This window comes from Eptesicus fuscus, chromosome 16 (assembly GCF_027574615.1).
Source record: "Eptesicus fuscus isolate TK198812 chromosome 16, DD_ASM_mEF_20220401, whole genome shotgun sequence".
In the NCBI taxonomy this organism is placed as follows: Eukaryota; Metazoa; Chordata; class Mammalia; order Chiroptera; family Vespertilionidae; genus Eptesicus; species Eptesicus fuscus.
Window position 1 is genome coordinate 56,944,618 of NC_072488.1, and position 24,844 is coordinate 56,969,461.

The window sequence follows — 24,844 nt, forward strand, 5'->3', positions numbered from 1 at the left end:
AGGCTGCCTGTGTTTGTCATAAAATTAGTTATCTCATTTGTGCTAATTGGCAGCAATTTGATGATTATTGGTTACAAAAATATTTTGATGCTATTTTGTCTTAATTTGAATTAGCTTTTCTTTTGTTTGGTTGTCTTTATAGCTATTATCTATCTATTGATATAGTAATGTAGTTTTGTTGGTGTGCATATGTGAGCATACAGGAACATAGTTTAGACCTTTTGAATGATACAAACAATTCATTTTTTGAGGTAGAAAGTAAACTGATGTTCAGCTTTAAAAGAAGGAATTCTGAGAAGAATTGGAAATCTTTACAGTTAATAAAACATTGACATGAAGTAGTTATTCCTTTTTTAAGAAATTGTTTTTCTGACTGGCGTTTTGCCATCACGAATGCTCTTTGTACCCAGAAGTTTGGAAAGTGTTGTGGAAAGCGTGTGATACCGTCTTGCATTGTGGTTGTGATGCCCTCTCTCCTCTGTTTTGCAGTCGTGCTCATTCCCCTGCTTCAGGAGTGCAGTCTTTCACGGGGGTGCAAAGGTTCAACCTTTCAAGCCATAATCAATCTCCAAGGAGACACAGTATTTCTCATTCTCCAGATAGTAATTCGAATAGCTCTTTTCTTGCACCAGAAACAGAGCCAATTGTTCCTGAACTTTGTATTGACCATTTATGGACAGAAGCAATTACTAATATAAGGTTTGGAATATATATTTTTATTTTCAAAGGAAAATGTTGCTAAAAGTCTTAGAAGATACTTGTTATTTTGCCTAAACTTCTTTTTAATACATTCAGTTATTAATACTTATGAAAATGTATAGACACATATTAAGGCCACCTCTGTTTCAGGAGAGGATGTTAATGACATTAAAGTGATCATAAAAATATATTTTTTGTCATTTGTTATTTCTTTTTTTAAGTTAGTAATAATCTCTCAGGTTAGAGGTGTTTGATGGTATAGGGAGAAACAACTAATTTCTGTAGATTAGGAAACAATTTTTATAACATTTTTTAATGTTTTTCTCTTTATGTTAGTTGAGTGTTGGCTGTTCTTGGGAAACACAGTTCAGATCTGTTCTGTGGGACCTTTCTCCTTTTATGTTCTCATTAATTATCCATTTATTCTGCCAATCCCACTGTGCTAGTGGCTGTGGGTTAGCAGGTAAATTAGTCACTGTCCCTGGCCTCAAAGAGACATGGAAGGATGGTGACACAGGAGACACTCCCTGTTCTGCTGGCAGGGCTTTGGAAAGATGGAGAGGCACAGTGGTCAGAGGGCCTCAGAATAGATGTTTATAAGGTTGAGCTCATGGTATGTTCAGGGAACTACAGATGTACTTACTCTGCTTGTGCCTGGGGGAAGAGAAAGGGCTGAGAAAGACAGGTTGCCCTTTAGGGATCTTCCTTTGATGAGAGTTGTAAGAAGGTGCTTTATATGTGGGTTTAAACTCGGGGGAAAGAGCAGAGCAAAAAACATGGGAGTTATGGGCTAATAAGTGGTGTTTGAGGTAAGAGAAAGAGTTGGAATTTAAGGAGTGTGTAGGGGTCAGGTTCCTGGCGGTCCTGTGGGTGAGCTTGGGGTTGCAGGGAGTTTGGTAATCCTCTGGAACCATGCATAGTAATCATATGTATTTGTAGTGTGTAGGCTTTTTCCTCAGGAGAGAATGTTCACATTTATTAGCTTCTCAAAGTGGGTCTGTGACCTCCATATAGTTAAAACCTAGGGGTGTAGAATTAGAAAAGGGCTAGGGACTGAAGTCTTGGAAACTTAAACTTTTGGGGGTGAAAATGTAAAGAGAGGAAGCTGCTGCAGAGAGACAAAGCAAGAGGTCAGGTGGGAGAAGCAGCAGGAAAGAAATGTCATGGAACCCAAGAAAAGAGCCTTTCACAAAGCAGTGCCAGTATTACCTGGAGCTGGTGACGTGTGGCATAAGAGGTACCTGGAGGGCAATGATTTCACCAGTGACCTTGGCAAGAACACTAGGGGAACAGGTGGTGGAGTGCAGTGGGTGGAGGAAGTAAATGGGGCTGAGGAAATGAACATAGATAAAGAGACTATTTTAAAGAGATTGCCTTTGAATGACGTTGAGGATACACAGTTAGCCATACAGAGTCTCTAGGTCAGTGATGGGCAACCTTTTGAGCTTGGTGTGTCAAACTTCACCAGAAAACTGAGCATAACTCGGGTAGTGTGTCACTTTGAGGAAAAAACATTATTTCGCGATATTTATAGTTTAAATAACATAAATGTATAATTGTTATATATAATTGTATTTAATAAAACAAAAACTAAATATTTAGTGCTGACACACATGTCAGAGGTTCACCATCACTGCTCTAGGTCAAGGTAGAGTTTTTTTTATGCTGACCTACTTAAAGAAAATTAGCCTTGACTACATACCTCAGTGTGTGTCTCTAAAAAGTAAGGACAATTCCTTACCCAACTGCAATACCATTGTTAACCTAGCCAATTAACAGTAAGTCCCTTATATCATCTAATAGTCTGTCTTTGTGTTTCAAGGCTTTTATGTTAATACTAGAGGCCTGGTGCACAAATTCGTGCACAGGTGGGGTCCCTCAGCGGGAGGTGGGGGGAGAGGGACCTTGGGAGGTTGGCTGTGGGAGTGCACTGACCACCAGGGGCAGCTCCTGTGTTGAGCGTCTGCCTCCTGATGGTCAGTGCACGTCATAGCAACCAGTCGACTGGTAGTTCCGTTGTTCGGTCACTTAGGCTTTTATATATATAGATGAGAGAGTAGGTTTTCAGGAGCATAACCAAAACAGAAAAAGCATTGAAAATATAGGGGAGAGGAAATGACGATGGACAAAACCAGCAAGGAGCACAGGTGGAGATTAGCCTGGGGAGAAAGAAGGTGGTGGTTATCAGACATAGAGTCAGGGGGTTGAGCTGAAGCCTTACAGCCTCTTGTCTCTGAGGCAGAAGGCAAATGCATGCTCTTAGAGGGTCATTGGAGGAAAGTAGAGATGGGGATACAGTGTTGAAGTAGCTTCTCTGATATAAGATAAAATAAAAAATTCCTACTTTTAAAGACCTTCTTGGTAAGTTGAATATATTGCAGATCCCTATTTTAAAGATTTCTGATCTTCTGCACCATTCTAGGAAGAAATCTTTGGCAATTAGAGGTGTGGATTGAAAAAAGTGAAGAAATAGAACCTAATCTGAGAGAGAGTGGAGAGGTATAGGAAAGGGCATGTTACAAAATGTCTGACCCCTTAAAGGGATAGGAATTCAAGTCTACATTACTTTAGCAGTTGGTGACTTGCATATTATGGAAGTAAAAATTTCATTGATGTTGATTAAGTTTATTGTGATTTGATAATAAATTTATTTGCTGTGATAGATTTTTGAGCCAATGCTGACAGTTACTTTATTAATATATCTATTTCAGAGAGAAAAATTCACAGGCCTCAAAAGTGTTTATTACATCTGACTTATGTGGGCAAAAGTTCTTGTGCTTTTTAGTAGAGTCCCAGCTCCAGTTACGGTAAGTGCATAGTCCCATTGATATTCTGTGTAAATAAATTTAGGGCTGCCCTTCCTCCCTTCCTCCCTCCCTCCCCTTCCTCCCTCCCTCCCCTTTTCTCCTTCCCTTCTTTTCTTCTCCCTCCCCTCCCTTCTCTTTCCTCCCTTCTCCTTCCTTCCTTCCTTCCTTCCTTCCTTCCTTCCTTCCTTCCTTCCTTCCTTCCTTCCTTCCTTCGAGTAGTTTTATTGCAGTAATTTATATACCATAAAGTTGACATGTTTAAGTATATAATTAAACAATTTTTAGAAAATTTATAGAGTTGTGCAACCATCACCACAATCCAGTTTTTAAAATTTCTCTAATCTTAAGATCCCTTGTGCATGATTTGTATTCAGTCTCATTCCCATTCCCAGCCTCTGGCATTCGCATCTTTGTGGACTTGCCTTTCCTGGACATTTTATAGAAATGTGCAGAATGTAGCTTTTGTAGCTACCTTCTTTCACTAGCATAATGTTTGCTAGGACCCACCATGTTGTAATTTGTGTGAGTGCTGTAGTCCTCTTTGTGTAGTCCTCCATTGTGCAAATGCATCAGGTGTGGTTTATCCCTCAGCAGTTGATGGACATTTGGTCTGTTTCTACTTTTTGACCCTTGTGAGTTATGGCACTATGAACATTGGAGCTAAAGTCTTTGTGTAGACGTACATGATTTATTTTTCCTTGGGTAGATAGATAGGAATGGATAGTTGGGTCCAATGACAAATTCATTTTTAATTTTTAAGGAATTTCCAGATTGTTTCCAAGTAGGCTAAACTGTTTTCCACTCCCACCAGCCACATCTGAGGCTTTCAGTTTCTTTTTTACAAGAACGGGTATTGTAAATCTCTCTGATTGTAGTCATTCTAGTGAGTGTGAAGGGTTTTTATTTGCATTTCCCTAATGATTTATGATGTTGAGCATCTTCTTGTGTGCTTATTAGCCATTTATCTTTTTAGGTGAAATGTGTATATTCCTGTCTTTTGCACATTTATTTATAATTTTATTTTGAAATCATTATAAATCACAGGAAGTTGCAAAATAGTAGAGGGGTCCTGTGTACCTTGTACTTTTTTTGCTTCAGAGGTAACATCTTACATAACTTTAGTGCATGATCAAAACTAGGAAATTGATATCAGTATAATTTACAGCCTTTATTCAGGTTTCATCAGTTTACGTGTATGTGTGTATGTGTGTGTGTGTGTACGTGTACGTATATGTGTGATTCCAGGAGGTTCTCTGAGTTTATAGATTTGTGCAGGTGTCACAAGCAAGGTACAGAACTTATTTATTACCTCAAAGGTCTCCCTTGTGCTTCTCCTTTATAGTTACACTAGAGGCACAGTGCACAAAAATCGTGTACTGGGGGGGTGTCTCTGAGCCCAACCTGCAACAGTCAAACATCCCTCTCGCAGTCTGGGGCTCTCACAGTCTGGGAACCCTTGTTCCTTACCACCCACCTGCAGTGGAGGCGGGAGAGGCTCCCTCCACCGCCACTGTACTCACCAGCTGTGAGCCCAGCTTCTGGCTGGGCAGTGCTCCCTCTGTGGGAGCGTACTGATCACCAGGGGGCAGCTCTTGCATTGAGTGTCTGCCCCCTGGTGGTCAGTGCACGTCGTAGTGACCAGATGTTTTACCGTTTGGTTGATTTGCATATTAGTGTTTTACTAGAGGCCCAGTGCACGAAATTCATGCATGGAGGAGAGATGTGTGTGTCCCTCAGCCCAGCCTGCACCCTCTCTAATCGGGGACCCCTCAAGGGGTGTCCGACTGCCCGATGGGATTGGGCCTAAACGGGCAGTTGGACGTGACTCTCATAATCCAGGACTGCTGGCTCCCAAATGCTTACTGGCCTGCCTGATTGCCCCTAACCGCTTCTGCCTACCAGCCCGATCACCCCCTAACTGCACCCCTGCCAGCTTGATCAATGCCTAACTGCTCCCTTGCTGGCCCGTTTGCCCCTAACTGCCCTCCCCTGCTGGCCTGGTTCCCCCCAACTGCCCTTCCCTTCAGGCCTGGTCGCCCCTAACTGCTGGCCTGGTTTCCCCCAACTGCCCTCCCCTGCAGGTCTGGTCCCTCCTAACTGCCCTCCCTGCAAGCCTGGTTCCCCCCAACTTCCCTCCCCTGATGGCCTGGTACCCCACAACTGCCCTCCCCTGCAGGCCTGGTCCCTCCTAACTGCCCTCCCTGCAAGCCTGGTTCCCCCCAGCTTCCCTCCCCTGCAGGCCCGGTATCCCCCAACTGCCCTCCCCTGCAGGCCTGGTCCCCCCACAACTGCCCTCCCCTACAGCTCTGGTCCCCCCCGCAACTGTCCTCCCCTGCAGGCCTTCCCCCCCACAACTGCCCTTCCTTGCAGGCCTGGTCCCTCCCAACTGCCCTCCCCTGCCGGCCATCTTGTGGTGGCCATCTTGTGTCCACATGGGGGCAGGATCTTTGACCACATGGGGCAGCCATCTTGTGTGTTGGAGTGATGGTCAGTTTGCACATTACTCTTTTATTAGATAGGATTATATAGGATATACCATCCCCATCCCCGTCACTAACCCCTGACAACCACTAATCTGTTATTCATCTCTATAATTTTGTCATTTCAAGATACATAAGAGGAATGCTACAATATGAAACCTTTTGAGGTGGGCTTTTTGCATAATACCCTTGAGGTCAGTACAGGTTATTACATGTGTTAATACTTTGTGTTTTTTTAAATTTAATCTTCAGCTGCGTAAAGTTTCAAGAGAGTAACGATAAGACCCAGCTCATCTTTGGCTCTATTACCAACATACAGGCAAAGGACGCAGCACCAGTGGAGGTAAATGCAGGCATTTTTCTTGAGAACTTGAAAATCATTATGCTTCGTAATTTGCACAGATTTTAAAATAAAATATGTGTCCTTTTTTAGAAGATAGACACCATGCTGGTCCTGGAAAGCAGTGGAAACCTGGTGCTATACACAGGAGTGGTTCGGGTGAGTCAGAAGCAGCTTTTGGTGCTTTTGTAGGGCTGCCTGCTTAGTTATGATTTTTTAGTGTTGCTTTAGTTTGATATTTAATATTTATTCCCATTTGTAGGATTTGGCAGAAGTTTTTTTTTTGTTTGTTTGTTTTTTTTTGTAAGAGTTGAAAATGAAGTTACCAATTTAGGTTGGTCCTAAGTGGGAGGTTGACTCACTGCCATTAGATAGATAGATTGGCACTGGGAACCCAGAATAGATGGGGAACCTTCAGTGAGGATAGATAGATAGATACTTGAAAAAAGAGTTAAGCTGAAGTTTTATAAATTGATAGTTTTGAAATTGATACACGGGTAGCTTTGATAATTCTCAAAGTTTTTGTAAAGGTCCGTTATATTAAATGTATACTGTGTTAGGTGGATCTTTTATCAGTTGTGAAATTTATATATAAATAATGTAAATGTTACAAATTTAAGTTACGAAATTTAAGTACATACACACAGTTTCAAGAATAATGACAAGAACATTTGTGTAAGCTATGCTCAGGTTAAGACAGTGGTCGGCAAACTCATTAGTCAGCAGAGCCCAATATCAACAGTACAACGATTGAAATTTCTTTAGAGAGCCAAATTTTTTAAACTTAAACTTCTTCTAACTCCACTTCTTCAAAATAAACTCGCCCAGACCGTGGTATTTTGTGGAAGAGCCACACTCAAGGGGCCAAAGAGCCGCATGTGACTCATGAGCCGCAGTTTGCCGACCACTGGGTTAAGAAATAGGGGCTGCCAGTATCATTTGTCTCTTGGGAGTTCTTCCCTGACTGTGTCCTCATCTCTCCACCTCCCCCAGATAGACACTATCCTGACTTTTGCCATAAATCAGTCCCTTGTTTTTATTACTCGTTTTGTACTTATGTATGTATCACTAAAGAGTGAATTGTTTTGTTTTCCTTGTTTTTGAATTTTTATGTAAAGGACACCATACCATATACTTTTATCTGACTTGATTATTTGGCTCAACATTGTGCTACTTTTAGATTTATCTATCTTGATGTGTAATTGATGTTTCCTCATTCACTGTTACATGATATTCCATTGTATGATGATACAAACCTTCACTATTTTACCTGTCACTAAGGTTGTTTGTTGTTTCTGCTGTAGTTCTAGTAAACAATAATTAAAAAAAAAATCCTTATACTAGTATATGCCCCTAGCCTCTATGGCAGGGGTGGGGAACCCTGCCAAGGGCCATTTAGATATTTATAACATTATCTGAGGGCCATACAAAATGATCAGCTTAAAAATTAGTCTGCTATACTTGGTCAAACATTTAATTAATTCACCCCTAATGCCTTGGCAAGGCCAGACCAAATGATTTTGTGGGCCTTATACATCCCTCAGGCCGGATGTTCCCCACCCTTGCTCTAGAGTTTAAGCATATTCACTTTGGCCATGTGGTGCCAGATAGTTTTCCAAATTGTATGTTGTACCAATTTATAACATTGCTCCTACTCTTGGCCTCTAACAGTGTATGAGAGTTCTGAGTACTTTTTACAGTGCTGCTAATCCACAGCACTATTTTTCCCCCAAATTGGTGACTCGTTTACAGCCAGGTAAGAATGGAAGTCTAGGCACCCCACTTGGCTTTGCTGACAGGGCTGAGAGTGGGGCCCAGGCTTCTCTATGGTGTTTGTCTGGAGTAGATTGGTTATTGTCGCAAAGGTTTCTCTCTTGTTAGGTTATTCCTCTCCTGGTTCTTTGCTCAGGGACAGAAGTATTTCTTGGGTCTATTTTTTTGTCTGTTCCCATAATGAGGTTGCGCCTCAACTTCTATGCAACCCAGTCTGAGACCTGAGCAGCATTTAGTTCTCACATCTTTTACTGTGTCCTTGCTGGTCAGTTTCACACTTGCTTTGTTGAGGCCTGCCCAGGATTTCATACACATACTTAGAAAATCCTGTTCTCTATTTCCTTCCCTCTACTTCTCCCTTCACCCTCTAATTGAGACAGAGGAGTTACTGCCTTGTTACTGCAGGGTAGGGGTGGAATGCAGTGCAGGAGGGAAGAGGAGAGGTGTGCTGCTGTATTGCAGAGCAAGGATGGAAGCCAGTGCTTCTGCTCTTGAGCAGTGGCTGCACACCACAGTGAGGGGAAGGGGCTGCCTTGTGGAGGAGGAGAGGAGATGACACTAAGTTACTGTAGAACAGGCCTATAAGGTAGGCCTGGCCCACAGTCTCTTTGTGGGGAGAAAGCCCACTTAGTCCTCACAGGTGCAAAGGTGTCTTCAGACCAGAGGTCACTGAGCACCATGGCTGTTTCATAGTGTTGCCTGGAGTGGGGCAGGTCTGGTGTAAATGTTTCTGTCTTTCTTGGTCATTCTTTTCCTAGCACTTGGGCTAGAATGAGCAAGGTTTTCATGGGGCCCCTTTTGGTCTGCCCCTCACGTGCCCAAGGCCTGGTTATATAAGGAGAATAAGAAACAGAAACTGAGGTAATTCATCAGAGCTCATTCCTGGGTCTCAGGTCCTTAGCCAGTCAGTTTTCTTTCCTCATCTTTCAGAGTCTTCTCTTGCATTCTAAATTTCATGCAGAGTTTTTTGTTGCTGTAATAATTAGTGGGAAGAATAGTGTGTAATGTGTTTTCTCCATATTTTCATTAACTGGAGGTCTCTGATAGCTTGTTAAAAGCATTATATGTTATACAGGGTGGGACAAAAGTAGGTTTGCAGTTTGTATGGAAAATAATACATAAATTAGTGAATAATACAAAAATAAACTTTATTTTGCATACTCACAGCTGTAAACATACTTTTGCCCTACCCTTGTATGCATTAGTTTTCATTGTCATTTTTGTTTTTTAATCCTATGGATTTTATTTTGGCAACTTTTGTAATTTTATTAGTTTTGGGGAAGTATATTGACATACATATGTATATTATTAAAATTTCTGTTTAGTTTTGAGTATTTTTCCCACTTTCCTACAAAAAATAATTCTTTTCTCAGTAATGAAGAAAAGAAGTCAGACCAAGAGAAATTATACCAAGATATGTGTAGTTGAATAGTAGAATTTGATACATTACTAAAATTTTAATTGTCTTTGATTTTTAGTGTTTGAGCATAAAATTTGAAATACCAAAAGAACATATATATTTTTACATCCTTTTATTGCTTTAAGGTGGGAAAGGTTTTTATTCCTGGACTTCCTGCTCCTTCCCTGACAATGTCCAATGCGATGCCTCGGCCCAGCACTCCACTTGACAGCGTCAGCACTCCTACACCTCTTAGTAAACTGCTTGGATCCTTGGATGAGGTGAGAAAGGAATTAGGTGTTGTTAAACATTAATAATTTTAAAGAAGTTTGGTCAAATGTTCTTTCCATGATTATCTTTTCCCCCCTGTTTTAAAAAATGACAGAATTGGCCGTTTAGCTCATACTTGTAGAATATGAATGTTTCCAAGACCAATGCCTCAGTCAACATGCACTGACCTTCTCTGTGATGTGGAAGGTACAGTGAAAGGTGCCGCAGAGATGAGAATGAGGCATTCTTTCCCATGTAGGGATCTCACCATTTACTTGCGTGAAACAGATGTAGTGTCTGCATAATAAATTATATTTAAAATAGACTATTAAGACTTAGGATGACTAATAAAATGTCCTGAGGAGATGTACTGATAAGATACACTGATGCGTCAGTGTTGCAGAACCAACTCTCATCTTGGAGAAGCCTGTCTGAGTAGGTTTGGCCTGTGAGGATAAGTGGGATATCTGCAGGTGGGAAGGAGCATTTGGGGAGAGAGGGCTCACAGGGGCACGGGCATGGAGGCAGGAGAGTGCAGAACACGTGTGTGCATGTTCACATCTCCATCTCCTAGTGCACAAGTTAAGACTCAGCATGTCTGAAGGCAGAATGAACGAATGTGTATGCAAGTACAAGGAATCTTAGGATTGTCATGATAACCTGTTTTTGAGTGTTCTCTGTGTACTAGGCACTGTTCTGTATGTTTTGTATGTATTAACTTATTTAATTTCTTAGACCAGCTTTATTGGGAAGTTACTGATCCCTACTTTACAAATGGGTACATAGAGATACAAGGAGGTTACTTGTTACGAGACCTGTAGCTAATAATGGTGGTGCTGGGATTTGCACTCTATTGATAAGCCCTTAATAGAAAAAAGGATGAAAAAGTGGTGTTTATTCTGAATGCAGTCACCAGGGCATTACAGTTTTTGAGGATGAAGTTATGAGTGTTTTGGGATCCATGTTTTAGATAGTTTTATCTTGGGATTGAAGATAGAGAGACCAGTTAGATTCCAAGTGTGTTGTTTGTGTTAGTTTAAGAGGTGCAAAGGTAGACTGATCTAGGGCAGTACATTGGAAAGAAGGGAAGTGACACAAGAGGTCTAGAGAGGTGGAAAAGACAGCGTTTATCAGTTGGTTGGATTTGTGTTGTGTTGGGGCAGGTGGTGTTGGGGCAGGTGCTGGGAAAGGAGACTCGGGGTTCTCTGAGCAACCTGAGTGGATTCCTAGGCGGACCAGGTTAGGAAGCCTGAGAAAAGCAGGGTGTGTTTCAGAGACATCTGAGTGCACATGTTTAGGGGAAATTCAAAGTGCAGGTTGGTGCTGCACTTGTGTTGCATAGTGTCTAGGCCCTGAGTGTTATTTTTATGTTCTTCAATGAACAAAAGTTTTAAACTTTAATGAGGTCCTATTTATATTTTTCTTTTGTTGCTCACTAAATATTATTTTTTTAAACATATGCAGTGTTGAGCTGTTTCCTGTTAAGCCAGACACTTGCAGAACTCGTGGGAGGGGCTTTAGAACTATCAGATTTCTGTGTGATTTGGAAGAATTTCTTTTATAACATAAGATGATTCCTAGCTTTCTTGTAATTTCATAAACTTAGGAATGGTTAGTGTCTTAATGGTAGCTGTCAGATCACAGCCCAGTCTAACATATTGGCTGATGGCTTTCCCATTTCTAGGACCGATGGAACTCAGTTTTGGGGCAGCTATTGGGGTAGAAGCTAGAATATAGTATATACATCTTAAGCTGGGTTGGCTCTTAATATTGACAACATAGTCACTTATAAATTTCCTGTAAATTGAGTTATAGGAATACAAAAAGGTTGGTGGTCAGGAATAGATTTAGAATAAGAAGCATCTGCATGTAATTAGTAACTACGATCATTTAAAATTTTTGCTTGCGTATCTACAGTTGAGAAAAAACGTTGCTCTTTATCAGACGTTCGCCTGTTCTGAAGCATCACTAAGTAGCTGTCTCAGTTCTTTGCTCTCTCATTGCTTTTCCTTCTCTCCCGCATCTTGGACCCTCCAATCCTGTCTGTCATGCCTTCCTCACATTACAGTTACATCTGTAGCCCTGTTTGGGTTGCCAAGAGTGTTGCTGCTTTATCTTCCTGTAGCCCTGTTTGCACATCAATCTAGCCCTATCCTGCATGATTCTGCCTAGAGCAGAATGATTGTAAATCATTATGTACAGTTGTTAGACTATATGCAAAAAGGAATAACCTTCACTTCTCAAAAAATACTTGATATGTGTTGTACTTATGACTTTTTTATAGGTTGTTCTATTGTCCCCAGTTCCAGAACTAAGGGATTCTTCAAAACTCCACGATTCTCTCTATAATGAGGATTGCACTTTTCAACAGCTTGGAACTTACATTCATTCTATAAGAGACCCTGTCCGAAACAGAGTGACTCTAGTAAGTATGTGTAGATTAGGTGGCTCTCTGGGAGATATGGCTGTCATATCAAATTTGTCAGAATGCAGAATTTGTCTAAAAATCGAAAGCAAATATTTCTGATGACATTTAAAGTATTTTGTGATGTGTTATTTCTTTGCATTATTTTACTTTGAAGTAAATCTGTTCAACTTTTTAAAAGTTTTTATATTATTAAAAATTTATTGAAAACAGCTTGTTCAGTAAGTTGATTTTTGTATTGACATGATTTTTTTTTTCTTTTCCTTACATGTAAGTCTCTTTTTTTGGTGGTGGTGACTGTTAGCGTCTATATGAAAATGAGACACTTATTAGCAGAATTTTTGTAAATGTTTTACAATTATGCACATTTATAGTTTCTGAATTTTGGAAATACTCACTTCTGTTTGAAAAATGTTCATTTTTATATTTATTTACTTAGTTTGTAGAGGATATTTTTCCATTGATTCTTTTTTTTTTTAGAGAGAATGTAAGGGAGGGGGAGAGACACATCGATTGGTTGCCTCCTGCGTGCATCTCCACTGGGGCCAGGAATTGAGCCTGCAACCCAGGTACTTGCCCTTGACCAGAATCTAAACCGAGATCCTTCAGTCCACAGATTAATGCTCTATCTACTGAGCCAAACATGCTAGGGCAAATGTTGTTTATTTTCTTTTATTTTATTGAATTTTGCTTTGGCAGGCAAAATCTTGTAAAGCATCGACTTTTGTTAAGCATCCAGAGACTTAGATGCACAGATTCTGTTGACTTATTCTGGTTTGTTCCCTTCTTTTTCTAGGAGCTGAGTAATGGCTCCATGGTGAGGATCACTCTTCCGGAAATCGCCACGTCTGAATTAGGTGCGATTGAGGAGTAAGCCTGAATTCTGTGTATTCTTAGTTTGATTTGTAAAGATTTGGAGTCACTGTTGATTTGTGTTAGTAATTGGAAGTGTTAAAATTTTTGCTGTTATTAAAGCCACAGGATGGCGTTTTTTACTTTGTACTCTTCATGTGTACTGTGAGGCTGGACGTGACTTGAAGGAGATACTGGTTCTGTTTCTCGGCCTTTTTTTATGTGGAAGATACCACACAATGAGATTACAACATCCGAACACGCTTCTTGCAAGAAAATCTTGCAATAAGGAAGGCTAAGCAATTAAAATAGTTTTTGGCATACTTGATGGTTTTAATCCTAAATCTCTCAATTGAGACATGAACATAATTGCCTTAATTGAATAAAAATATTATAGTAAAAATACAGTCAGAAGTGTTTTTCATACAATTGGAGTCTGCTTGAATGATTTTTGAAATGCAGTTTGGAAAGTACTAGGTGGAGAATATTTCTGAACATAGAATAGTATAACTACAATTGAAAAAATTTGCCAACAAACGTAAGTTAAAAGAATGCCTATGTGACAAAAGAAAATGTATGACATCTATTAGTTTCAAAATGTAAATGCCAAAGCAAAGCGCTGGCAGGTTGTCTGGTTTCTGGAATTTGTTAAGTAGGACAGAATGACTTTTTTATTGTAGGAAATACCTTTCATTGGTGTGCTAAGTGATATTCTGAGTTGGTATAGAGATAACATTGCTTCTCTCAAAGATATTTAGCCAGTAGTCACAGGGTTATGTACCTAGAAGTATAAGCCTAAACAAAATATACATAAATTAATAGCAGATTAAATAAAATGAAATCCTACTCTCTCACAGCCAAATAGAAGTTTTTGTACTTTATAAAGTGCTTCTTAGCTCCTCGGGCAGTATCTGGTTTACACTTATTTTGGATTCAGCCGTGACAGATTTGGTTGTTTTTCTAACATTTATTCCATTTGATTTCAACCTTTGTGTGTGCATGCACATAGCAAATTGATGAGGAAAAGGATATGCTGCTGAGGATGGGCCCAGTGACAGTGACAGTGTGAAGGGAAGAATCCTCTGAAGAGAACATAGGAGAATACAAGCACATTGCTGTTTGGGGCCATTTGCTACTAAAAGCAGACCCAGGCCCTTCACAGCAGCAGCCCACACTACCTAGAGGTGTCACTGAATGACAGTGGAACACTGTAACTGACACTCATACAAATGACACTGGGTCATTAAGAGAAACGTGGTAACGTGGTATTAAAAGGTCTAAGACAGAGAGTCTGGAGAATATTTTAGACTCTGAATGCTGTCAGATCATTCAGTGTTGTAAAGCTTTGGTTAATAGGAGTGTTCACTCATGGAGAAAACTCTTGTGCTAGTAGAAGAGGCATATGTTTATTGTTACAATCGTCTGGAGTATTAAAGCAATTATTTCATATGAATTTATTTGTGTAGAAATTGTGTTTTGATACAATGACTTTAATTCATTGTCCATACTAGGAATGTTTGAGGCTGAAATTGGGAGCAATTAATAATTGCTAGGACAGTGGATGTCAATCACTTCTGTCTCAGGTTATGTGGGCTATTTGGTTATCTATTTCTGATAGAAAAATGAATGACTGAAAAGCTACCCTGAGACCTCTTGCAGACCCTGTGGACTTTAGTAGTGGGTTTAGGTTTCCAGTGATGGGTTAGGTAATGTGGCATCTTATTGGCTCTTTCATGACAGTTCTCTCTTTAAGGTAATTGGCCTTTACATAGTCGTCATAGTTTAAAAATGTTCATATTAAAAGGGGAAGAGAAATGCATGCATAGGAACCATACTGAAAGTAAATCTTTGCTTTTAACAGTACAAACATGTTTGCAAGCAATTAAGTTTATCCTGCCAAAAGAAATAGCGGTTCAGATGCTTGTCAAGTGGTACAGTGTTCACAGTGCTCCAGGTGGACCCAGCTATCACTCAGAGTGGAATCTATTTGTGATTTGTCTCATGAACATGATGGGTTATAACACAGATCGCTTAGCGTGGACACGAAATGTAAGTACATCCAGTTGTTTTTCTTCCTGAGTTATTCTGTTGTTATTAATGTAACATTTGTGTAAGTAGTAATACAACCTTCAGAATAGATAGCAGAGCAGTTTAATAGGTATACCTTATTCAACAAGATGGAATAATACTAAGGGTAATTGTATCTATTCTAAATCGGATATCATTTCATATTTAATGACATTTACTAGTAATTATCATTACTACATTTTTATAATGTGGCAAAGCATGTTAGAGTATTATTTCTCATTTCATCTTTGTAAAATAACTACAATTTATGCTAGGATTAGTAGTAATAGTCTGGTTTTACTGAAGAAGGAACTGAGTCACAAAGTGATTACATACTGGAGATTTGCTCAAACTGGGGCCTAGATATGTCTGCTGACTCGTGGCTCTGTGTTCCTTTCCGAAGCCCAGACTATTTTCATACACAAAGTTCTTGATCTGTGAGAAGGGAGGTTTGATTTGAGGGGGATTGAAAGTGCTTTAGCCTGAGTGTCTACTCTGTTAATGATAGAAAGCTGTGTCCCTCATCTCCTGCCCCAGAGACTTCCTTAGAAGGTCCTTCAGTTATTTACACAATCAGCAAGGGCATGCCTTTATCTTGATTTGCTCTTGGCTCTGGAGATGACTCTCAGGACAACCTTGCCTGGGTCACTCTGCAGAAATCACTCCTTGTCCAGGTATCTCAGCTGTCCCTGTCTGTACATTTTAGTTTTGTATTAGCAAATCTATTTTAAAGATTGTTTGTTTTTCCTCATTATGAAAGAACATATGCTTACTGAGGAAAACTTTCAAAATGAGGAATTCAGAAGAAGAATAACACTATACAGAGATGGTCACTGTAAATTATTTTGTTACTGCCTTTTAGATAAATATGATATCAGTGAAAACTTCCCATCTTTTAAAACATCCTTCATATAAAACCCGTAATTTCATCATCCTCATAAAAGGTGACCATGTGGTTTTATCACACCTAACCAATAGCTATTAATTGAACATTGTTGAATCTGTTTTTATCTTTTTATTTTATTTATTAAATTGAGGTAACATTGGTCAACATGAACACATAGTTTTCAGGTGTGGGTTTCTATATTACAAGATCTGTTTATTGTGCCATGTGCCCATCACCCAGTCAAATCTCCTGTCCCCATATACTAGGACCCCCTACTCTTCCCCCCTTCCCTTTGGCAATCACCACACTGCTATTTATGTTGACGAGTTTCAGTTTTATATACCACATATGAGTGAAATCATATAGTTTTTAGTTTTTCCTGACTGACGTATTTCACTTAACATAATGTTATCAAGGTCCATTCCTGTTGTTGCTAATGGTGCTATTTCATCCTTTCTTATACTTGAGTAGTATTTCATTGTGTATATGTACCACATCTTCTTTATCCAGTCTTCTTTGCAGGACACTTTGGTTGTTTCCATGTCTTGGCCACTGTGAATAATGTTGCAATGAACATAGGGGTGTGAACACATGATTTTGAGTTTTTGAGGTATATACCCAGGAGAGGGATTACTGGGAACAATAGGAGAGGCATTCTCTCTGACTGTGGGACTTAGGCACTGTGAATGTGTGTTTGTGCGCTATACCATTGTGAATATACAAAACAGTTTATTCTTGTATTACTATTTATTAATTAGAAGCCAGCATGGGAAATCGCACAGCCCCACCCACTGGTGCCAGTCTTTACGGTGTTAGGGCCACAGGCCTTTTATAATACAGATTATTGTATTATTTTTCCATATAAACAACTGTAAACCTACTTTTGCCCTAACCTGTATTTTGGTTGAACTTGTAGGTAAGATAACTACCATGTCATCTGTTTCTTTGATTTCAATCTTCTCATTTTTATTTTTTTTGATAATATTGTGTTTGAGTTGGACTGTGTTTCATTTGAATGCTTCACAAGAAAGAGACCTTTTCTCTTGGCCAGCTTTAAAAATTGCTTTATGCAGTTTTAAAAGTTACTTTATTGCTACCTATCATTTAGCTTTTATTTAGAAACCAACTTTTAGGGGAATGGGATTAATTGATAAGTAAATATATGTACGTTTCATAGAGCATAAGGAAACAGCATTACCATTTCTAGAGTTATAGTTGATGAGAAGGCCATGATGTAGCTGAGGTGGCAAATACTATGCCAGAGGAAATTGAATAAGAATGAACTTTTAGAACAGGGGTCCTCAAACTTTTTAAACAGGGGGCCAGTTCACTGGCCCTCAGACCGTTGGAGAGCCGGACTATAGTTTAAAAAAAACTATGAACAAATTCCTATGCACACTGCACATATCTTATTTTGAAGTAAAAAAAACAAAATGGCAAAAATACCCGCATGTGGCCCGCGGGCCGTAGTTTGAGACGCCTGTTTTAGAAAGTTGATTTTATGTAATTGTGTTAGTTAGGGTTAGCTAAGTGTTAAAACAGAAAATCCTCAAAAGATATATCGTAATTGCTTGCTCATGTTAAAAATGTGTGTCTTGCTCATATGATAGTTCTTAGCAGGTAAACAGGCCACATAGTTATTAGGGACCCAGGCTGGTGGAGCATGTGCCATCTTCAACTTGAGGCTTCAAAGGTAGCCTTAGGGTTGTCTCCATCTAGTCAGGTTCAAGGTTAAAGTGCGTGGAGCAGCATTCATGGTTGGTGACTCCATGAACTGGGCCAGGAAATGGTGACATCCACTTTCATTCAGAGTCACACTGTCACAGGGCCACACCTAACTCTGAGGGTAGCAGGGCTTTATGTAGCCTGGCTTTGGGTCCAGGAGAAGGGGCAGAGCACAGGTTTTAGAAAGGAACTACCTGTCTCTGCCATAGAATTGTTAGACTGTCCACTGTGAACAGACTCTTAACTAAATGTCTGTTTCCTTCTGGTATGTGGCTAACATTGGGTTGACTCTTTGAGACATGGCATATTTGGTTATGAGTCATGGTTATTGTTCTTCTAAAGGAGTGATGGTGTGTGCCATTACAGAAGTAGAGGAGGGAAGGAAACTTCTGTTGCAGTGCCTGTGAGTGCAGGCACTGTGCTAGGTGCTTTACAAACATGGTTTCATTTACTCTTCACAGTGATCCTAGAAGAAAGATATTTACAATGTTTTTCCAGGTGAAAGAATGAGTTTTGGTTACTTTCCATCGTTGGTGGAACTGATTTCTGAATATACACTGAGTGGCCAGATTATTATGATCTCTGAACGCATAATAATAATCTGGCCACTCTGTATATTCCTATATAATAAAATGCTAATATGCAAATTATCACCTCAACCAGGAGTTCGACCAGCAGGCCTCCTCTCCCTGGCCAGGCTGGCCAGACCCCACCCATGCACGAATTTATGCACCGGGCCTCTAATAAATAAATAAATACATACACACACACACACACACACACACACACACACACACACTGAGTGGCCAGATTATTATGATCTCTGAACGCATAATAATCTGGCCACTCAGTGTATTTGCATCTCAAATGGGTACCAAAAGTATTCTAGACTTTTGCAGGAGATCAACCACCTATTTGCCTGAGCTTTCTATCAGCCAGTGCACAGGGGAAAACTGATCAGGTGCACGATTTATAGTATCTTTGATATCAAATAAATGAGGTACTCAAGAGAAATACACTTGATTATGCGTTCAGAGATCATAATAATCTGGCCACTCAGTGTATATATACATACATATATATTAATCCTCATGTGAGTATGTTTTTCCATTGATTTTTAGAGGAAGTGGAGGAGAGAGGGAAAGAGAGAGATGTATCGATGTGAGGAAACACATTGGTTGATTGCCTCCTGCACATGCCCTGATTATGGCCTAGTCTGGGGAGGAGCTGCAACTGAGATACGTGCCCTTGACCGAATCGAATCCAGGACCGGTCGGTCTGCAGGCTAATGTTCTGTCCACTGAGTAAAACTGGCTAGGACTAATTTCTGAATCTTTGTAGTCAGTTGACAGTAACAACTTTATATGATCTTTGTCTTCTCTTTTGGGTTTATCTTCCAGTTTGACTTTGAAGGATCACTTTCCCCAGTAATTGCACCCAAAAAGGCAAGGCCTTCTGAGACGGGATCTGATGAGGTAAGTATTATTTCTTGCTAATATAAATTGCCTTGTAGATACTTTTACTAGTCTCCCATTTCTGTGGTATGCCTACAGATTTATTGGGCTTCACAGATACTGCGTTTTTTCAGAATTGAAGGTTTGTGGCAGCCCTTCATTGAGCAAGTCAGCTGGTGCCATTTTTCCAACAGCGTTGCTCACTTTGTGTCCCTGTGTCACATTTTGATAAATATTGCAGTATTTTAAGCATTTTCATTTTATTACATTTATTATGGTGATCTATGGTCAGTCATCTTTGATGTTACTATTGTAATTGTTTTGAGTCTCTACAAACTGCACCCATATAAGATGGTGAACTTATTTGATAAATGTGTGTGTTCTGACTACTCCACTGATTGGCCATTCCCCATTCCCTGTTTCCCTCTCCTTGGGCTGCCCTTTTTTCCCTGTGGCACAACTAATAACTCTACAAGGCCTCCACGTTCAAGTGAAAGGAAGAGTCGCACAGCTCCTCCTGGGAAAGGTGCTGCGGAGATTGTGGAAATGACACAAAGGTCTTAGAATATCATGGCCATCACTCAGCTGTTTTGACATTCTTTTTATGTTTTAGCATTGTGCTTTTTTTTCATATTCTTAGAGCAACTTAATGTGAAATGGAACTTGAATTGCTTTAATTGAACTTTTAAATGACAACATTACAAAGAGGCATCATTTAAAAATCAATTCTGTTTCTTCTCAGGATTGGGAGTATTTACTGAATTCAGACTACCACCAGAAGGTTGAGTCTCATCTTTTGAACAGATCTTTATGTCTGAGTCCTTTGGAAGTTTCTCAGATAAAGGATGAGGACTTGTCACAGAATCTCAGTCTGGATTCTTCTACACTTCTCTTCTCTCACATACCTGCAATGTTTTTTGTTCTTCACCTTGTCTACGAGGAGCTTAAATTGAATACTCTGATGGGAGAAGGAATTCATTCACTTGTTGACCTCCTTGTTCAGTTGGCAAGGTAAATACTGTGTGTAGAGTGAAAACTTCTAGGAGTGCTTAGGTGACTAAGAAATTGGCCTTAAGAACCCAGAGCATTTTTTATGAACCACAGAATTGTTTGAAGATATTGGCTGTGTAAGAGCCTATGGATCATGCTAGGGTTGCTAGTTTTGTCCTAATAACAGTGGGAAGTCACAAAATATGTTAAACACTGGAGGTGACCTGCTGAGCATTTCATGTTGATAAGCTGACTGGCTGCACTGTGGTGGAAGTTCTGTAACAATACCTGCTGTACTGTAACAATACCTACATTCTATAGGTGCTTACAGTTCAGAGAATTGCAGTTTAACTACATAAGTTGTCAACAAGGTCAGGGAGTCATGATCCCCATTTAGTGATGAGAAAACCTGTCCGGGTGTGTTTCCAAGACCATGACGCTTGGCTAGTTGTGGGCGCTCTGCTGCACTGTGTTGTCACTGTCTGTGATCATCCTTGTCTTCCAGGTTCCTAGTGGATCACATTTAAATTGTTCTGACAATGCACTTGAATAGCCTTGTGAGCCCCGTGTGTTTCGTACTGAATTCTAAAGCTCACACTTGGGTGTTGTTTAAGCTTTTGTGACCCTTGATGATAAAGAAAGTTGAATGGAATAAAAATGTCAATGTCTGAGTTAAGGTTACAGCACATTTTCTAATTTCTGTGATCTTCTTTTAGATACTGAAATTATTTTCTGAGACATGACAGTTTTGATTGTTTGATTTCTCTTAGGACAAATCATTACTATCATGAAAATTCTTTTGTAATGAAATAATTTCCAAACCCTAATCATGAGCTCTCTGAAATAAGTAACATTTGTATAATGTTTTACATTTTATAAGATATTTTTCACATTTCTTGTTTAGTTTTAAAACTTCACAGTGAATTAACTGGTATTTCCCCATTTTCTGGAAGAAAATATTGAGGTTCTAGAGATGATTTGCTGAAGATCACATGACTAATAAAGTAATGGAGGAGAACCTAGGCCTCAGTGTGTTTACAGTAGTTTCACCTCCACAAAATGTGTCTAGCGAAAGGAGTTTAGGTTGCACATACCATATTGGGCACTGGAAAGTCCAGAAATAGAATAAAGAGATTCTAGATTTTATTGTTGTCTTTCTCACAGGTAAGGTTTTAAAATGGAAAGTTCTATTGATGAATGCTAACTGTTGGGGGAAGATGTTGTAATACCTTCCTAGTTATTTATATTTTATATGTTCTTGTTGTTTTAGGGACTTAAAATTGGAGCCTTACTTAGATCATTACTACAGGGATTACCCAACACTTGTGAGAACTACTGGACAGGTGTGCACAATTGATCAAGGTAAGCAACTGTATCATTAAATATTTGTAAACGGTGTAGTGACATTTGCTTGCAACCATCAGTCCCTAAGTCAGGGGGCAGAGCCTTCCCACTAGGCAGATTTCAGTTTGTGATTGATCTCTGATTTGCAGTAAGCCATAACTTCCGCAGTATGTGGGCAAATTATACTCATCCTTAAGGTTCTGAGTTGCAGAAGCTTAGAGAGCTTCTACTGCCAAGGATCCTGTGTCCAAGACCTGTGCTTGTCTGTCTTTCCAGTTAGTATTAAAAATTCAGTTCCTCAGTTGCACTGGCCGCATTTCAAGTGCTCAGTAGCTGCATGGGGCTAGTGGTTGCCATATTGGAACATGTTCATTACCACTGTACTGTCTTAGACCCTGAGCTAAAGGGACTCAGGATTGGGGCCCAGTGAAAGAACAGAGAGGAATCCTGACTGTCTTTTCTGTTTTCTCACCTTTCAGGTTAGGGCAGAAAATTTTGGTTAGATTCTTTATGTGACTTTGCGCATAAAAATTTGCTGAATTTCTATCTAGCAGGGGATAAAATAATAGTCATTCAAATTCTACATATTATAATATAGTTAGTGTATTTACTGTGGCAGGAAACATGGAACATTTCAGAAAATACGGGAAAATGTTATTCCAGTTGATAACAGTATCTGACATTTGAAAACACTTTCCCTGCCCTAACCAGTTTGGCTCAGTGGATAGAGTGTCGGCCTGTGAACTGAAGGGTCCCAGGTTCGATTCTGGTCAAGGGCATGTACCTTGGTTGTGGGCACATCCCCAATAGGGGGTGTGCAAGAGGCAGCTGATCGATGTTTCTCTCTCATTGACCTAACTTTCTATCCCTCTCCCTTTCTCTCTGTAAAAAATCAATAAAATATATATTTTTTAAAAAGCAAACACTTTCCCTTTAGAATAAAAGAGCATTTTCTTAATGTATTCTTGTATGTGTATAAACATTTATCTAATTTTAAAGGTCAAACAGGGTTTATGCATCATCCTCCATTTTTTACTTCTGAGCCACCAAGTATTTACCAGTGGGTGAGTTCCTGTCTGAAGGGTGAAGAAATGCCACCCTACCCTTACCTCCCTGGCATCTGTGAAAGAAGCCGACTTGTAGTTTTGGTACGTACTCATACTATTGCCTAACTTGTTTGTTTTTCTCTTTTTCTTTTAACATATGGTTTAACCCTTTGCACTCGCTTGCTTTTTTCTCAAGCTGCTACCGATGCTAACCGTGTCGAGTCACACTCGACATCCGAGTGCAAAAGGTTAAAAATTATCATACAGTAAAATTAACTTTTTAAAAATTTAGTGTGCAGTTCTGTGAATTCCAACGAACGTGTAGATTTATGTATTCACCACCATAACTGGGATACAGAATAGACCCCTTCCTTTTTGACAAATTTTCCCTTATGCTTTTGATTCATGCAAGTGTTCCCTGTACCAGCAGTTGTGAATATAGCTGCTGTAATCATTCAGGTTTCTGTGTGAACATAAGATTTCATTTCTTTAGAGTAGATACCCAGAGGTGGGATTGATGGTTATGTAATAAGTATATATTTAGTTTTTAAGAAACTATAAACTATTTTCACACCAACTATACCATTTTACATTTCCCCAGCAATGTGTGAGTATTCCAGTGTTCTTACATTTTTGTCAGTTTTTAGTATTGTCATCATTTCTAATTTTTGCCATTGTGGTACATGTGTATTGATAACTCATTTGGTTTTAATTTCATTTCCTTAATGGCTAGTGATATTTTGATCATTCTAGATAATGAAGTTTTGTCAGATATATGGATTACAAATATTTTCTCCTAGTTTGCAACTTTTCATGTCTCATCATTCTCTTAGTGTTTATTTCGTAGAACAAAACTGCTCAATTTTGATGAAGCCAGTTTATCCAGTTTTTTTCTTTTATGCATAGTGCTTTTGGTGTCAAGTTTAAGAATTCATTGTTTAACTTCAGTACACAAGATTTTCTCTCTGTTTCCTTGTAGAAGTTTTGTAGTTGTATGATTTACATTAAGAGCAACGGTCCACTTTGATAATTTTTTATAAGACATGAGGTTTAAGTCAAGGTTCTTATTCAATATGGATGTCCAAATCTTTTAACACTATTTGTTAAAAAGAATATTGTTTCTTTGTTGCTTTTACAGTAATGTAAAAACTCTTCTTTTTCAATATTGTTTTAGCTATTTTAGTTCCTTTGCTTTTTCATTTAAGTGTTTAACCAGTTTGTAACTTCCCAAGTCCCATTCCCCCCCCCCACCCCCCAGAGAAGTACATTATTTATTGTTAAAAATTAGTTCATTTTGCATAGTTAGTACATGTCCATGGTCAAATCTTCAAGTAAGAACCAAAGGGCATCTGGAAAGGTGAGTTTTTTTTAGCACCTATCTCTCGGTCCCCTGGCCCTGGAGGAGCCTGCGCAGAGGTCCTTCATGGACCCTTCAGGCTTACAGGAGAACCGTGTGCTTTGTCTTCTCTCCCACATGTCAGTGGACCCCACACACCTTTTCTTTACTCTGCCTCTGCCTTCATGTTGAGGAAGGCTTCAGAACCCCCGTGGCTCTAACACAGACATGTAGAATGGGGATTCTGCTCTTTTAAAAAAACGATAATGTGATAATCTAACATAATATTTATTATTTTAACTGTTTTTTGGTGGACATTTCAGTGGCATTAAATACATTCACAGTGTATTCAGAACAGCTTAATCCTAGAACTTTTGCATTTCTTGCAGCTTGTGTGGAAGCATTTAAGTTAAACCACCAAATTTTTGGTCTTGCCCCATGGGGTGGACCCAGTGTATATCTAACCAAAAAGGGGAGCCAGAGAATTATGAATATGCCATAATTCTTCAACCTCCAACCTAAAACATTAGTCAACTTATAGATATTCACATTATAACTTTTCTTTGTTAGATTTGATGCCTGGTATATAGAATTTTAAGATCCTCCAGTTTTGTACTAAAATTCAGTAAAATGCTGCTCCTTTCTTTAAAAAAAAAGTGCCACTGCATGTACAGATCTTGGTGGGACAGATATTCAAAAGAGAACCATGGCCCTAGCCGGTTTTTCTCAGTGGTTGGCCCTTGAACCAAAGGGTCACAGGTTCGATGCTCAATCAGGTCACAGGGCACATACCAGGGTTGTGGGTTTCACTCTCCGGACCCATTGGGGGCACGTGTGGGAGGCAACCAGTTGATCACATCGATGTTTCTTTCTCCCTCCCTCCTTCCTTACCTTTCCTTTTCTGAAAAGCAATGGAAAAAATGTCCTCAGGTGATTAACAACAATAACAAA

The 24,844-nt window shown here is 39.5% G+C and overlaps 1 protein-coding gene across 3 annotated transcripts in view; it reads left to right on the forward strand.

The window, feature by feature from the left end:
• The window catches only part of ANAPC1 (anaphase promoting complex subunit 1), a 108,493-nt gene that overhangs the window by 15,935 nt on the left and 67,714 nt on the right, over nt 1–24,844 (forward strand). For all 3 annotated transcript variants that reach the window (XM_054728007.1, XM_054728008.1, XM_054728009.1), the window contains exons 10-21: nt 490–699; nt 3,411–3,506; nt 6,239–6,329; nt 6,420–6,485; nt 9,645–9,779; nt 12,053–12,193; nt 12,990–13,050; nt 14,907–15,094; nt 19,124–19,198; nt 19,920–20,188; nt 21,438–21,529; nt 22,511–22,659. In XM_054728007.1, coding sequence (XP_054583982.1) covers nt 490–699; nt 3,411–3,506; nt 6,239–6,329; nt 6,420–6,485; nt 9,645–9,779; nt 12,053–12,193; nt 12,990–13,050; nt 14,907–15,094; nt 19,124–19,198; nt 19,920–20,188; nt 21,438–21,529; nt 22,511–22,659 — 1,573 coding nt within the window. The remainder of the gene's footprint in view (nt 1–489; nt 700–3,410; nt 3,507–6,238; nt 6,330–6,419; nt 6,486–9,644; nt 9,780–12,052; nt 12,194–12,989; nt 13,051–14,906; nt 15,095–19,123; nt 19,199–19,919; nt 20,189–21,437; nt 21,530–22,510; nt 22,660–24,844) is intronic.